This window comes from Sorghum bicolor, chromosome 3, assembly GCF_000003195.3.
Source record: "Sorghum bicolor cultivar BTx623 chromosome 3, Sorghum_bicolor_NCBIv3, whole genome shotgun sequence".
NCBI lineage: Eukaryota > Viridiplantae > Streptophyta > Magnoliopsida > Poales > Poaceae > Sorghum > Sorghum bicolor.
In genome coordinates this window covers 3,297,133-3,311,453 of record NC_012872.2, presented here as the reverse complement: position 1 = coordinate 3,311,453, position 14,321 = coordinate 3,297,133, and the positions used below count along the sequence as shown (strand labels likewise).

Here is a 14,321-nt window from a genome sequence, read left to right as displayed (position 1 = left end):
CCTATCGGATCCGTTGTCGGTGGGCTCCTCCACGCTAAATTCGTGTCGTGGTAGAGCCGTGAAGGTGGATCCATCTCCTCCACGCCAGATTAGGGAGGGGGGTTGGCCGCGTGCTGGTGGAGGAGCTCGGGGGAGGGAGCACTGCCGCAACGCTTGTACAGCCGCGACCCGCCTTGCCACGCCCATGCTGCACGTTGCTGGACCTGGAGAAGGAAGGGGTGCCGTCAGCCACCGGGTTGGAGAGGGAAAGGGGGGCGCCGAGATCTGGCCTCTCTGTGCACCGACGAGCTCGAGGAAGAGGGGATGTGCCACAGTTGCCGGATCTGCCACGCCAAGGCCAGATCTAGCCTCCCCGTGCGCCAAGTGCCGGCGCGGCCCACCGCCGCTGTGCTGCATGGCAGCACACCGTGCCACCGCCACCGGAGAGAGGTAGGGAGATGGAGAGGAAAGGGAGAAAGAGGAGTCGGTGAGGGAGGAGAGGTGAGTGGGGTGCCGTGGAGGGGAGGCCGCGATAGTGGGGTGCAAGAGAAGCCGTGCGGCTGTGGTATGCGAAGTGAGGGGCGCGACTGCCGGTTGGAGGAGTGGGAAGGAAACCCTAGACAACAGTATATATACAACGGCGGGATATCAGGCTGAATGGGATGCCTACTGGGCCATGATTCACTGAGGTGGGCTTTATAGAGTAACCATCTCCAAAAATAGATTTACCGAGGCGGCCTCCGAAAATAAACTATATTTGGAGGCAGTTGGCTTAAGACGATTGCTTCGGTAAATCGATTTTGTGAGGCTGTATTTCCAACCGCCCCGGTCAATAAAAAATGTCTGCCTCGGTTAATCCGAGGTATTAACCAAGGCGGTTGGAAATTCTGTGCGTCTCCGAAGTCTTCTTTAAAACGCAAAGTGCATGCCTCGACGTTGAATTAAGACACTGACTAGAAGGTGAACTGTACACAAACGATTGGCTATAAACGAAAGCAGTGCAACCCTTGACCAGTTGGTAAATGGAAAAAGGCAATAGAGAAACGATCTTGCCAAACGCCCAAACATAAGTACATGACAGTGCAGAATAAGATGCATGGAAACTATGCAAATTCTCATTCTGTTAGACCATGTTAAGGCCTTATTTAGTTCCTAAAAATTTTCAAGATTTTTCTCGTCACATCGAATCTTTAGACGCATGTATGAAGCATGGAATATAGATAAAAAAAATAACTAATTATACAATTTGTCTGTAATTTGCGAGATAAATCTTTTGAGCCTAGTTAGTCCATATGATTGGACAATAATTGCTAAATATAAACGAAATGCTACAGTGGCCAAAGCCAAAAAAAAAATCCCAACTAAACACAAGGTCTAAGCTTATTAGGTGGGTCTATTGGCTCAAGAGGCACCGGCGTGGGCTCGCGTTGGCGCATACATGCAACTGCCGGTCCAAAACCCATACATGTACCTGTTGCAAATCACCTTCCGACTTGTGCCCCTCCGCCGCCGTCCCTCGCTCCTTCCTTCGTCACTCGATCGTGGCTGCGCTGACGATGATCCAACCAAAACTCCCAATGAGACCCTACGCCCGCCCTCGGAGACGCATGCGATGGCAATGCTCGTATGATTGAAGGAGCGAGAGCGAGCAAGCAACTGGTGAATTGTCATCACGCACGGCTTCAGCGGCAGCGACCCAGCGACGCTCTGCATGATGGACGGGCACGGGCTGAATGATGCTGTACTTCGATAGTTTGGCAAAGGCATTCCACGTCAACGCGCCTGCTTGATCATGAATGAGCTCGTTCGTGCATGCGAGTTGCGAGAAAGGGATGGAGGAGGTGGGGGTCTCGCATTTGTTTGCCTGCACCAGCTCGAAAACTAGCTAGCTCAGGGCCGCACACTAGCTTCTGGTTGTTTATCTAGATGAAGCAATGAGTCAGGGCCGCACACTTCTTAAAGCGCCTAAGAGCATAGCTCTAGAGAAACTAAGGGCGTGTTTGGTTGGGATGTTAAAGTTTGATGGTACTGTACTATTTTCGTTTTATTTGGTAATTAATATACAATCATAGACTAGTTAGGTTTTAAAAAATCATCTCGCAAATTATTCTCTAGCTGTGTTTTTTAGTTTCGTAAATAGTCTATATTTAATGCTTTATGCATGTGTCCAAACATTGATAAAGTTTACCGACTCAAATCAAATAGGGCCTAAACCAAACCTTATTCAGCCTCATGGACGAAGCTAGCGGTGGGGCTCTAGCCCCCCTACCGCTACTGATTTAGTGGAGCTCCTAGTGTTTTTCTTCTAATTTTAGACACAAATTTATAAGGTATGGTGGGCTGAGACTTTTATTTTTAGATATATTTTGTGAATTAATATAAGACTACTTGAATCTAATATATTTTTTCCTATTGTGAGGCGTTATAGTAAAGTTAAGTCGATGTAACAATTTTGTTCAGCCCCTCCTACATTTTTTTCTGGCTTTGTCCCTGTTCAGCCTGGCTCGCATGTTGCTGCCACGGGCCACTTGAAGGTGTTGGTTGTAAGAGTAGAGGCTTGAAGCCATGGCTGATGCATGTAAACAAACATATTATTTGTTTATTACATAGGCCCATCTAGTTTAACTTAAACAAACAATATATAAGTTGCACCATTTACACCTACGGCTACTAGTCTTATCCATAGAAACAAACATATCCTCATTCTCTCTCTCCTTCACAACATTACACCACCACAAAACTTAAAAGTGTCCACTCTTGAAAAAAAGAAGACACACCACGTCATCTCCGTCCACAAGATGCGTCAATTGACTAAGTGAAAATATGTTTGGATGGCGCCCAATATATAGAGATGGTATAACCACTCTGATCCAGGCAAACAAACATGTCGTTCATTCTCTCTCTGCATCGCCCCACCACAAAACTCAAAAGTGTCCGCTCTTAGGATAAAAATGCACACTGCGCCATTTCGGTCCACAAGACGTGAAGGCGTGCATGCGTCACCATTTACACGTATCCCTACAAGTGCTTTGCCCAATCTAGATGGTACAACTACTCTTATCTAGGCAAATACCCTCATTCTCTCCACCACTACACTTCACCGCCACAAAACTCAATAGTGTCTGCTCTCATAAAAAAGATATGATGCGCCATCGCCGACCATAAGATGTGATATGCATGTGTTTTGGTGATCAAATTGATCGATCGACTGAGCGAAAATATGGCTAATTGGCGCCCAGAGTGCCTTGGGCCACATGAAGATGCTACTTGTAAGTGTAAAGGCTTGGAGCCATGGCTGACGTAGGCAAACAAACACAATATTTGTACACTATGCCATCTGGTGTAGTTCAAACAAATAATATAAGTTGTACTATTTACATATGTCCCTACTAGTGTTGACTCAATCTAGATGGTATATCACTCTGATGCAGACAAACATACATGTCCTCGTTCTCTCTCCATCACCAGCACTGCACCACCGTAAAACTCAAAAGCTGTCGATCTCATGAAAAAAAGACATGCAACGCCATCTTCACCCACAAGATGCCAATGCATGGGTGCGTCACAATTTACACCTATCCCTACTAGTGATGGTCCAATCCCAATAGTACAACCACTCTGATCCAGGCAAACAAACATGCTCTTATTTTCTCTTCATCATTAACCACACCACCACAAAACTCAAAAGTATTTGCTCTCATGAGAACAGAAAAACACGCCACGTCCTCTCTCTCCACAAGATGCGAGTGCGTGTGTGCATCACCATTTACAACTATATATCCCTACTACTGTTGGTCCAATCCAGATGATACAACCATTCCAATCTATGCAAACAAACTTTCCCTCATTCTCTCTCGGCCACTACACCATACCACCATAAAACTCAAAAGTGTCTACATACTCTCAAGGAAAAAAGAGACGTCACGTCTCCTCCGTCCACAAGATGCGAGTGCATGCATACGACACCGCGATCGAATCAATTGATTGACCAAGTGAAATGTGACTAGCTAGCGCCTAATCAATAGAGTGCCTTGGGCCATGGGAAGATGCTACATGTAATGGCCCGTTTGGATGTCATCCTCCAAATTTTAGAGGTCTAGAAGCTTTAGAGCACTTTAGCTCAATTTTAAGATCTAAGGCTCTAATGCGAGGTGGGCTAAAGTTTAGATCAAGCTAACTTTAGACTACCTAATCACGAGGTATCACACTTGCAAATCATATTGCATACAAATTCAAGTGTATTAAGTTACATGAAAAATTACATGGTAATCAAAATATATCAAGTTTGAACTTGCAAAATAAGAAAGATTTACCATATCTACCAAATTATGCATGTATCAATTAAATCTAGAAAAAGATTTTATACACCTAAAACTTCCCTTATTTATACTAATTCACAAAATAAAAAGCTAAATAGATATTAGGGTAAATTTCACATATTACCTACCTCTTGATTATAAGGTAGTAGGTGATTGTACCATTCGACCACAATAAATAAATGACTCACAATTATTTAAGAGTACCATAATAAAACTCAACACAATATTTGTTCCTATAGGCTATAGCTAGACCCATCTGGTGCAGCTCAAACAAACAACACAAGTTGCACCATCTAAATCTATCTCTGCTAGTGCATACTTAATTTAAATGGTACAACCACTCCGATTCAGGGCAGTCCCATGCTAAACTACATGTTGTTTCTATATCTATTAAATTCCATAATCACTATATGTGAAATCATAGTCTCAATGGATAGTTTCTACGAAATAATTTTTTGTTCAATCACATTCATTCACTCTCCATTCTCAACCAATCACATCACTTCATATTTTGGTTCTCGTGTAGACATGATTTCTATTTTATACCCGGTTTCTATAATTTTTGCTCTTTCTCTTTAATAATTACCTTTACCTTGCCGCATCAGCAAAACACTTAGGTGACAGTATAACTAGCTCTCATCGTACAGACATGCTCTCTATGTATCCCTGCACTGCACCGCTCAAAACTCAAAAATGGCCACTCTGAGCCCCACACCACGTACCCACGAAACGCGAGGGTGTTCAACGGCAGCGGGCGCCTTTGTTTTACTGGTGGAGCAAGCAGCCTTTTCGCTGCAGCCTGTATAGACCACAGCCGGGCGATGCCCCCACTGCCCACTGCAAAGAGCAGGACTACAATACTCCAACCACTAGTCGTTAGCAAGGCTTTTTATTTGCTTGGTGGTCTTTTGTTAACATGTGTGAGCCTCTCGTAGAACACGTGCTGGGATTATAATCATTATATATTGCTCATCTTTCCTAAGAGGAGTCTGAGCTCTGAAGCTTACCGCCGAGGTTGCGAGGCGCCGAGCCTGCAATCTGTTTGGCTGCCAGGTGAGTGCTGCTGCCCAGATCGATCGTCCTCTACAATGGCGGAGGCATGAATAATTTTCAAGTGTGACGAGGTTTATATTGACGTATGTATTTCAGAGCAAATGCACAAGCTCGTGGTGGTGGCAGATTTTGATGGCTCTTACGGGTGAAGTGGTTAGGGATGAACATGTGAAGCTTGAGGCCGTAGGTTCTAGTGCTGGTATCCACGAGGCGCTCGTTTTTCGCGTGACTTGAGACTTGCGCGTGTGGCTAACCCAACAGGGCCTCTCCTAGTATTATTATTATTCAGTTTCAAAAAAAAAAAAGAAATCATTGATGAGATTGATTTTTCCTTCATTCCCATCTGGATCTGAGTCTCACGGCTGCCAATGAACAAGACGGTGGTGGTGGCCACGATAGTTGACGAGGTGGGCGTGTTCATGAAGGCGGGCATCTTGATTTGTTTTCACGCATGTCAGCCTCTTTAACAGACCATCATATAAGCGACCGAAAGAATAACAAATATTGGCACACAAGACTGTTTGCTTTCATAACATTACAACATATCATATACCAGCAGCGCGAGCACCAAGGATGGTTAGCAGCAGGGGACAACAAACACAATCAGCCTGCTACTCCAACAGCGCTATAGCTGTTATCCTCCAGTGATGAACAGTTCCGACAAGGCCCAATAACTACAACATTGCAGTATCATCTGCGTTGATCGTTGGTAGATTTTATTACTGCAAAATTGATCCCCGCAGCACTACCGATAGTTACGGTAGACAGGAGTGTACATGCAGCTCTCTGCATATTTCACCAGGTCTCGGGGGGGAGGCAGACGGGTCGCCAAACCTGCACAGGGAAGTTGATGATGTCAGATCTGATCAGGCAGGTATGAGACTTTTGGTGGTGAATGCCAAGATGTGGAATGGTGTCGGCAAAATCAAAACAGAGGACATGCGTACCGAGTTCATAAGCTTTTGCAGCCACGGCTGCAGCAATGTGCGCAGAGATCTTTCTAATGTTGGTGAAGGGTGGGAAGATCGATCCCGTGACAAAGTTCTCCTCTGTGGCCTGATCAGCTAGTGCAGCCGCTGTTTGAATGAATGAAACATGAGATTGGTCCCTAGTCTCATCAAGTCAAGGTATTAAAAATGATTTTCTATGAAACATTTGGAGCTACTTACAGGCGGCAAGAAGCATGTCCTCGTGGACACGGACGGCTCCAGAAATAACAAGACCGAGGCCGAGTCCAGGGAAGATGTAGGCATTGTTCGACTGTTGTAAATAGCACAGTTGAGTTAGCAACAAACAACTTATGTTTTGCGGGTGTTTACACCAGCAAGATTGCATTGCCTAGTAGGATGTAATATTAGAAACAAGTTCTACCTGCCCAGGTACAAAAGTCTTCCCGTCGTACTCCACAGGGGCAAATGGACTGCCACTCGCAAATACTGCACGACCCTGAGCACAGAGTGCAAATAAAGAGATATGAGTTGCAGACTACAGAGTACAGAGCCCGCAAGTTTCGTTCCAGAAATCAGCCACTTCTTTTCTTTTGTCCAATTAGATCACAGTTTAATAAACGAGAAACTGAGCACGGATAATCTTCTAGTGATGGACCAATTTGCAGACAAAATGGTAGTCAGACAGTGCACAAAATGCGAAATGTTTTGACTCGAGTGGACAAATTTGCAGATCAAATTCTGCACAAGGTAATTAGATAGCTCACCTGAGTCCAGGTATATGCTTGTTCAGCAGTGCATTCAGAATGTGAGGTTGGATTTGACAGTGAAAAGATGATAGGCCTCTGCATTTACAATTAGCAATACCAGAGGGTCAGCTTTCCATCCTCACAATATACCACCAACAATGACAGAAAACAGAAGAAGAAAAATTACCTCATTGAAGGAAGCCATGGCCTCAACAACTTCTTTTGTGAATGTTCTTCCAACTCCAGATGTCCCAATCAGAACTGTAGGTTTGATGGACTAGAGGATATGACGAAATGTTAGTAAATTATTTTTAATGAAAAAAGCACAAACAGCACAGCTTTAATTGAAGGCGGCAGCTGCTAATGAACTTTAGTACAATCTTAAATGCACATGAGCGTGACTACCTGAACAGCATCATATAAGGTTCCCAAGGGCTCATGCTCATGTGCCCAAGGTTTTTTGAATGGCTGAAGGGAGTTTTTACGAGAGTCAACAATCAAACCCTGTATACAGAATATCGTGTTAGGACGTCAGATAAACAGGTGAGCAAACATTGCACTAGCAACAGAGCATTTTCCTTTGGTTACACACCTTTGAGTCCACCAGCCAAACCTTCTTGCGGCACTCTTCAATTGGGGCCTTCGTCTATAAATCAATCCGACCAGTGCATGTTAGAGTAAGAACTAGGACAAAGGAAAACCTACCACACATTACGATACTAAAACAATGTAGCTAGTTACCTGTTTTGAAATCTCAAGAGCAATGAGTTCTGCAATACCAGTTCCAGCCTGAAATCAAATACATTATCAGAACCTTATTGATGGGTTTACTTTCCTTGATAAAATAGAATCTTACTAATAGTCACAATCTCAATTCAAAACATACTAGTACATAGTATGCTTCGACAGTTGGGTGACAAAGGAAATAACCAGATGTTTTAACAAACCTCCCCAGCACCAAGGAACAAATAAGTCTGCTCTGCCAGGGTCCCACCAACCATCTTGAGTGCTGCTAACAGACCTGCAAGGACCACTGATGCTGTGCCCTGCAAACATTTATATTTCCAAATCAGTACCAATCACAAAAGGCAATAAACTGAAGCATGGTTATATCAATTAATTAAGGTTGCCCCATGGTATCAGTAAAAATAAAAATACCATGGGTGGTTCCATTACCTGGATATCATCATTGAAAACAAGATGGCTCTTCCTATATTTTTCAAGCAAATCAAAGGCATTATGATTGGCAAAGTCCTCAAACTGTCCAAAATTTACAGTGTTACATTTTGGGATAAAGAGTAAATTGATCTGGCATAGCAAAAAGTACAATGTTGAGTCTAACTCACCTGAATGAGGACTTTCTCACCGTAGATTTGCTTAATAGCAGCCATGAACTCTTCCATAAGCTCATCATACTCCTGCCATAAAGGAAAATGCACAGATAAGATCTCAAGTGTCACATATTTTGTGAATTCCCAACTCCCAGCAGTGTCAACACAACTACATACCTTGCCAGTTGCACGTTTTTGCCGGAGTCCAATGTAGAATTCATCATTAAGCAGTTTCTCATTATTTGTGCCAACGTCAATTGTGATAGGCAAACACTGCAATGTAATTTAGAATTCGCCCATTGAGATAACTTAGTTGTTTGTTGGTACAAAACATACAGGACCATTACAAGAGATGCAACCAAAAAGGGGACAGAAAAGATATGAACGCTTACAGCTGATGGACGAACTCCTCCAAGAGCAGTGTATAGAGCAAGCTTGCCTACAGGAATTCCCATTCCCTATAGAAGGATTCAGTATAATATAAGCAAAGGCCCTCAAGTAATAAGCAACTAATGAGAATCATACCTGACAACCCAAATCTCCAAGTCCCAAGATTCGCTCACCATCAGTAACACAGATAACTTGAATGTCCCTTTGTGGCCAGTTCCTTAGAACTTCTAGGACCCTCCCCCTGGAACACACCTCGAGGTCAGTCCAGATCAAATAGGTAGATGGTAGACAGCTATATGTTATTGTAAAGTTCAAGCAAATATAGGCACACATACTTGTCCCTCAGGCTGACATACAGACCCTGTGGTTGTCGAAAGATGGACCCATACTTCTGGCAAGCCTCACCTACAGTTGGTGTGTAAACAACAGGAAGCAGCTCCTCCACATTATCAATTAAAAGCTTGTAGAAAAGCCTCTCGTTCCTCTCCTGAAAACAGGAGGTGTTAAGCACAATGATGCAACCAACCATTCATTCTAAGTGAACATCTCATATCAATTATGCTGGCCATCGCAAGCTTTCATATAAGTGTAGAAAGGATAAACTGGGATACCTGAAGGTCCATCATGGCCATATAGCGCTGCAAAGGGACCTGGTACTGCCGCAGGTTGTGCATGATCTTCTTAATCTACACATACGTTAACATGATTTTCAGTAAATAAAAAAAGAAAGAAAGAAAGGTCAGGACAAGAACAGATACTGTTCTAGCCAGTATTGTGCCCCATACTTGGAGTTCCTGAGACACAACTGCAGGAGGAAGCAGTCCACGCAAGTAGTGTGCATCCCTCTCCTTCTCCGTGAAGGCAAGACCCTTGTTGTGATGTGGATCCCTCAAAAGGGTGTAACCGCTGATGTAGAAACAAGACACGTCAGCATATTTTTCAACCAAGTGAAGGAAAATTATTTATTGGAAAGAATTATGGTCGTATTTGAAAGAATTATGGTGGTAGATTCCAAGAGAAGCTTTGCAACACGCCATGAACATTCTACAGCCCAGATTTTTTTTTTTGGGTGACATGGTATTGATGCTTGACAGGCTACCAATGTGTGCGCGGCAGAACGTTATCATTCAGAGGAGATTACATGACAAATTCGATTTGGTAGTATGTTACCACAATATGGTTGCAATTTAGTATCAATTTCCATCATATTTCACTGTCGAAGGGGTAGTGGATGAAACCAGACAAATAAGTATCGCTGTGGGCCAGCTTAGAATATACTTGCCCGAAACAGGAAAAATCCAAAGCAAAGCAAACAATTGCCGGCTTTGATCAATAACTCTGGACCTAACTCAGCATCAGTTCATCTGTGAGTCCAACCCGATTCAGAATTCTACGACAGGGTAAAAAAAACATTCCGAATTCAGAATTATACAACACCACCAAAGAAACATACTGAAACTTGCTAGAAACTCCCATGTGACATATGGTGATTTAACAAATCTAGACTATTGCCTTGTTTAGTTCAAAAAATTTTCAAGATTATCCATCACATCAAATCTTTTGACACATGCGTGGAGTATTAAATATAGATAAAAATAATAATTAATTGCACAGTTTATCTGTCAGACGAATCTTTGAGACTAGTTAGTCTATGGTTGAACAATAATTACTAAATACAAATGAAAGTGTGAAGTAAACAAGGCCTATATTAGACTGGCGCTTCTTAGTTAAGCTGGAGCACGTTTCGATAAATTATTATTTTGAAACTAAAACAAAAGGCAAGAATAAAGGGAAAGTTTCGGAAGAATGTAGCTGATCAAGCACGCGAGCACTAATTGAACCAAACAATTAGATTTGAGTATACGTAATCAAGCAATAGTGAAGTATAACCAGATTTGACTAGACGTAATGGAGCAACAGTAGAATTAGAGCTAGACAGCCAAAAGCCTCACGCATCTACACTCCTAGACACGTCAGCATCACGCGGACGAAACCGCGTACCAAGCCCCGGATCAACACGAGAGTCACCAAACCAGCAAAAGCAAATAAACCCAGATCGGCGCATCGAGACCTCCGCCCGTCCACGGCCCACCTACCCAGATCCGACTCCCAAATTCACACCCCTGCGGCGATTCGCCGGCTCACCTTGCGACGGAGAAGGCCCAGGGCGTGACGGGCAGCTCCTCGGTGGCGCTGTCCTCGCCGTAGGGGTCCTCGACGACGCCGCCGGTCGCCGCCACCTCCACCTCCTCCTGCGTCTCCGTCTCCGCGGCGGAGCCCATCGCGACCGCCTCCACCCGCTTCGGCGGCACGGCGCGCACCTTGGCCGCCGCGGCCCTCCTCCGCAAGGTGTTCCTGTAGGTCCTGCATCCGTCGCAGCTGCTGCCACCGCCCTCGCTCCGTCCTCCTCCCCGCTTCCACTGCGGGTGCGGAGAACAAACAGACAGACAGACACAACACACAAGCTCAGGCAGGTGGTGGCAACTTGGGCTGGTTGTACTGTACGTACGAGGAGAGCAGAGTAGGTAGCCCGCAATCGCGAGGTCTAAATCGCGCGCGCGGGGCGCGGGAGCACCGGGAAGAAGGCGTAGCGGAGGGAAGAAGGTGGTGTAGAATAAGGGTGGTTAGGCGGCCGGTCGTGGAACGTACGTACCGCGGAGGCGGGCGACGCGGCGGCGGTGCGCGCGGACATCATGGTGGCGTCGAGTTCGGGGGATGGACTGGAGAGAGGGAGGCTGGAGCGGAGCGGCGCGGCAGTGGCAACTGGCGAGGCGTCCTCCTCCTCCTCCCTCTTCGCAGCCGGCAGCGTGCGTGGAGAGGGGAATGCGGGTGGCGAGGGAGGGATCTTCTCGTATAAAAAGGGAAAGCGAGGGTGCTCGAGCAGTCGAGCCCGCTCGGGTCTGGGCGCTGCGCGTTCCAGTTTTCCGCGTGTGCCGCGCACGTGGACGGGGCCGTGGTGGGGCCTGCGGGGTCGCGGCTTGGTGGTTGGCTGTGGCGCACCGTGGCCTTTATACTGTAGGTATTGACGGTGCAGTTCCCTCGTTTTTAGCCGATGGGATGATGATCGTTCATTGAACTGCCTGGTCGGCCGAGTACTACAACACTACCACGGCCACGGGTTGTGGTTGTGGGTCGCTCGCGGTCAAGTCACGCCCAGTACAACACGATCACCCAAGCCACCGACGTGCAGTACACAGCGCACGCGGGCAGGGAAAGACGAGACAGCCCCGTGACGTACTGACGACTCCGCGGCGGGTTCCTCCTTCCCTCGCGCGCCGCGCCGCGGCGAGTAGACACCTCCACCCGCGGCGCACGGCTCTCCGAGCGTAGCCGCTGACGCGGACCCGCCCAGACGGGCGCGCATGACGACAGGGGCCCTTTTAAGTGCCCCCATAAGTCAGCGGCTCGTCTGATCTCCAAGGGCACTACTGTACGGCTGGGTCGCAGGCGGTGGAACGCAAAAGTCGAGTTGAGGCCTTCCCTGGGTACCCCTGCACCGCACTAGCTGCGGCCGCGTACGTACGCTGGGACCCGGGCGCCAGACGCTGTCTACTGCCCTGTTCGCTTGCCTGCATCACGTCCGTGGCCGAAACTGCTTCTGACTGCGTCCATGAAAACCATCACATGGTTTTCAACACCGGTGGGCGTATTTATTGTGGGCCACCGTCCCTGATATACTAGTAGGTCTTTATTTAGTGCGATCTCAAATCTTTACGTACCAAAACTTTTTGACTATAAACTTTACATTGAAATAGGTATTTAGATACTTTTTAAATTTTTTAGTCTACAACACACAAGACACGAGTCTCTAAGCAAGTTTACACAGTTTCGAAGCTCGAAGGTCCGAAATTACAAATCTTTACACCCGAGTTTTACAAATCCCTATTTAGATCCGTTCTTCCAAAAATGCTTATTTCTCCAAAAGTTTTGGTTGTTTGGCTGCATCTAAACAGGACCTTAGTTTACCTAAAAAATCAAAAACTTTTCAAAATTCTCCGTTAAATCAAATTTTATGGCACATGCATTAAATCAAGTTACTTCATGATTGGACAATATTTATCAAATAAAAACAAAAATATTATAATATCAAAATCCAAAAACTTTTTGTATCTAAACAAAGCTATAGTACAAGATTTGAGGCCTCTTTAGATCCCAAAACTTTTGGATGTAAATTTTACATTCAAATAGGTGTTTAGATGCTTCTCAAAATTTTTGGTCTACAACACACAAGACAAGGGTCCCTAAGCAAGTTTACACAGTTTTAGGGCTCTAAAGTCCCAAATTTCAAATCTTTACAGCTAAGTTTTACAAGTCCCTGTTTAGATCCATTCTTCCAAAAAGTGCTCATTTCTCCAAAAATTTTAGCTATTTGGCTGCATCTAAACACGGCTTGATGGATTATTAACCGATAATGTGTCCCAAATAATTCCTAAATAGTAAGTATGGAAAATTTCTATTGACTATTAAACAAAAAGAACAAATAGCTAGCGAGTACTAAATAGCTGGTTTAGCATGATCTCTCCAAAATAGCACTTTCACAGCTTAAGTAACTTCCCGTTGCATTGTTCATTTTTATTATTTCGACACTCAATCTACCTAGCTATTTGTAAATTACCTAATATATAGCCCTGATCCGCTGTGTTTCTGCAGCGCTCTTGCTGCTGCATGATGCAGCCACACCTCAGGCCTTGTTTAGTTATACCAGAAATCCAAAAACTTTTCAAAATTTGTTATCACAACGAATTTTATGGCATATGTATAGTGCATTAAATATATATTAAAAAATAATTAATTGTACAGTTTGCTTGTAATTTATGAGACGAATCTTTTAAACCTAATTAATCTATGGTTCAATAATAATCGCCGAATACAAACAAATGTGTTATAATACCGAAAAACTTTTCGCCTAGAGGACTAAACAAGGCCTCAAACGAAAATGGCTGCTGCAGAAGTGCAATCCAGCACATGAAATCTAAAATTCATTTCGCAAATTATAGATAAATTGTGCAATTAGTTATTTTCTTTTATCTATATTTAATCATTCATACATGTATCGTAAGATTCGATATGATAAGAAATTTAGAAAAAAGTTTGGATTTCAAGTGTGGCTAAACAAGGCCTTAGATCGATGTCACATATGTGACAACAGATGCTCGCGTCGTCTATAAGGTCAGTCGCATTCAAAATTTCATGATAGTTTGATGTGCGTTAGATAAACAAGTAAATTTATTGTAGGACACTCTTCAATGGTGCTCAAGGTTTAAAATCGCATATTATAGACATCTTTTTCAGGAGTTATAAACCTATAATAGAACTATGGTAGATGGAGTTCTGTCAGAAAACCATAAAAATATGAGTAGTTAGTCTAAAAACGCCATCGACGAAGGATGGTGGTGAGTCTATAACGAGATCCACGCCATCGACGAGGGCCATCGTTGGACAACGACGACAACCGCGGTGTGCTAACGACGAGGGCCGCCGCAGAATGATGATGAGTCGATGACGTTGGACTACAGCAATGGCCCTTGTAGGATGGACAATAAGTTGATGACG

At 44.6% G+C, this 14,321-nt stretch overlaps 1 protein-coding gene across 2 annotated transcripts; it reads right to left on the bottom strand.

Annotated features, from left to right (window-relative positions):
* LOC8084360 (NADP-dependent malic enzyme, chloroplastic) lies at positions 5,812-11,590 on the bottom strand. Of its 2 annotated transcripts, XM_002454984.2 has the most exons (20): positions 11,422-11,590; positions 10,914-11,188; positions 9,554-9,674; positions 9,380-9,454; positions 9,104-9,255; positions 8,904-9,009; positions 8,771-8,836; positions 8,556-8,651; positions 8,394-8,465; positions 8,224-8,307; positions 7,995-8,093; positions 7,789-7,836; positions 7,640-7,693; positions 7,453-7,551; positions 7,235-7,324; positions 7,066-7,143; positions 6,723-6,797; positions 6,521-6,611; positions 6,299-6,427; positions 5,812-6,185 (listed from the first exon to the last, which is right to left on the bottom strand). In XM_002454984.2, the coding sequence occupies exons 1-20, from the start codon at positions 11,461-11,463 to the stop codon at positions 6,097-6,099; spliced, it is 1,941 nt and encodes a 646-aa protein (XP_002455029.1). In that variant the 5' UTR covers positions 11,464-11,590; the 3' UTR covers positions 5,812-6,096. The 2 variants fall into 2 exon arrangements, with proteins under 2 accessions (XP_002455029.1, XP_021312302.1); XM_021456627.1 differs by lacking the exon at positions 10,914-11,188 and having other exon boundaries at positions 11,422-11,558.

Coding starts and splice junctions, on each gene's coding strand:
- LOC8084360 (XM_002454984.2), bottom strand. CDS start 11,463: ATGATGTCCGCGCGCACCGCCGCCGCGTCGCCCGCCTCCGCG. Junction 8,837..8,903: donor TTGGAGATTTGGGTTGTCAG/GTATGATTCTCA, acceptor ATCCTTCTATAG/GGAATGGGAATTCCTGTAGG. Junction 6,428..6,520: donor GGACATGCTTCTTGCCGCCT/GTAAGTAGCTCC, acceptor TCATTCAAACAG/CGGCTGCACTAGCTGATCAG.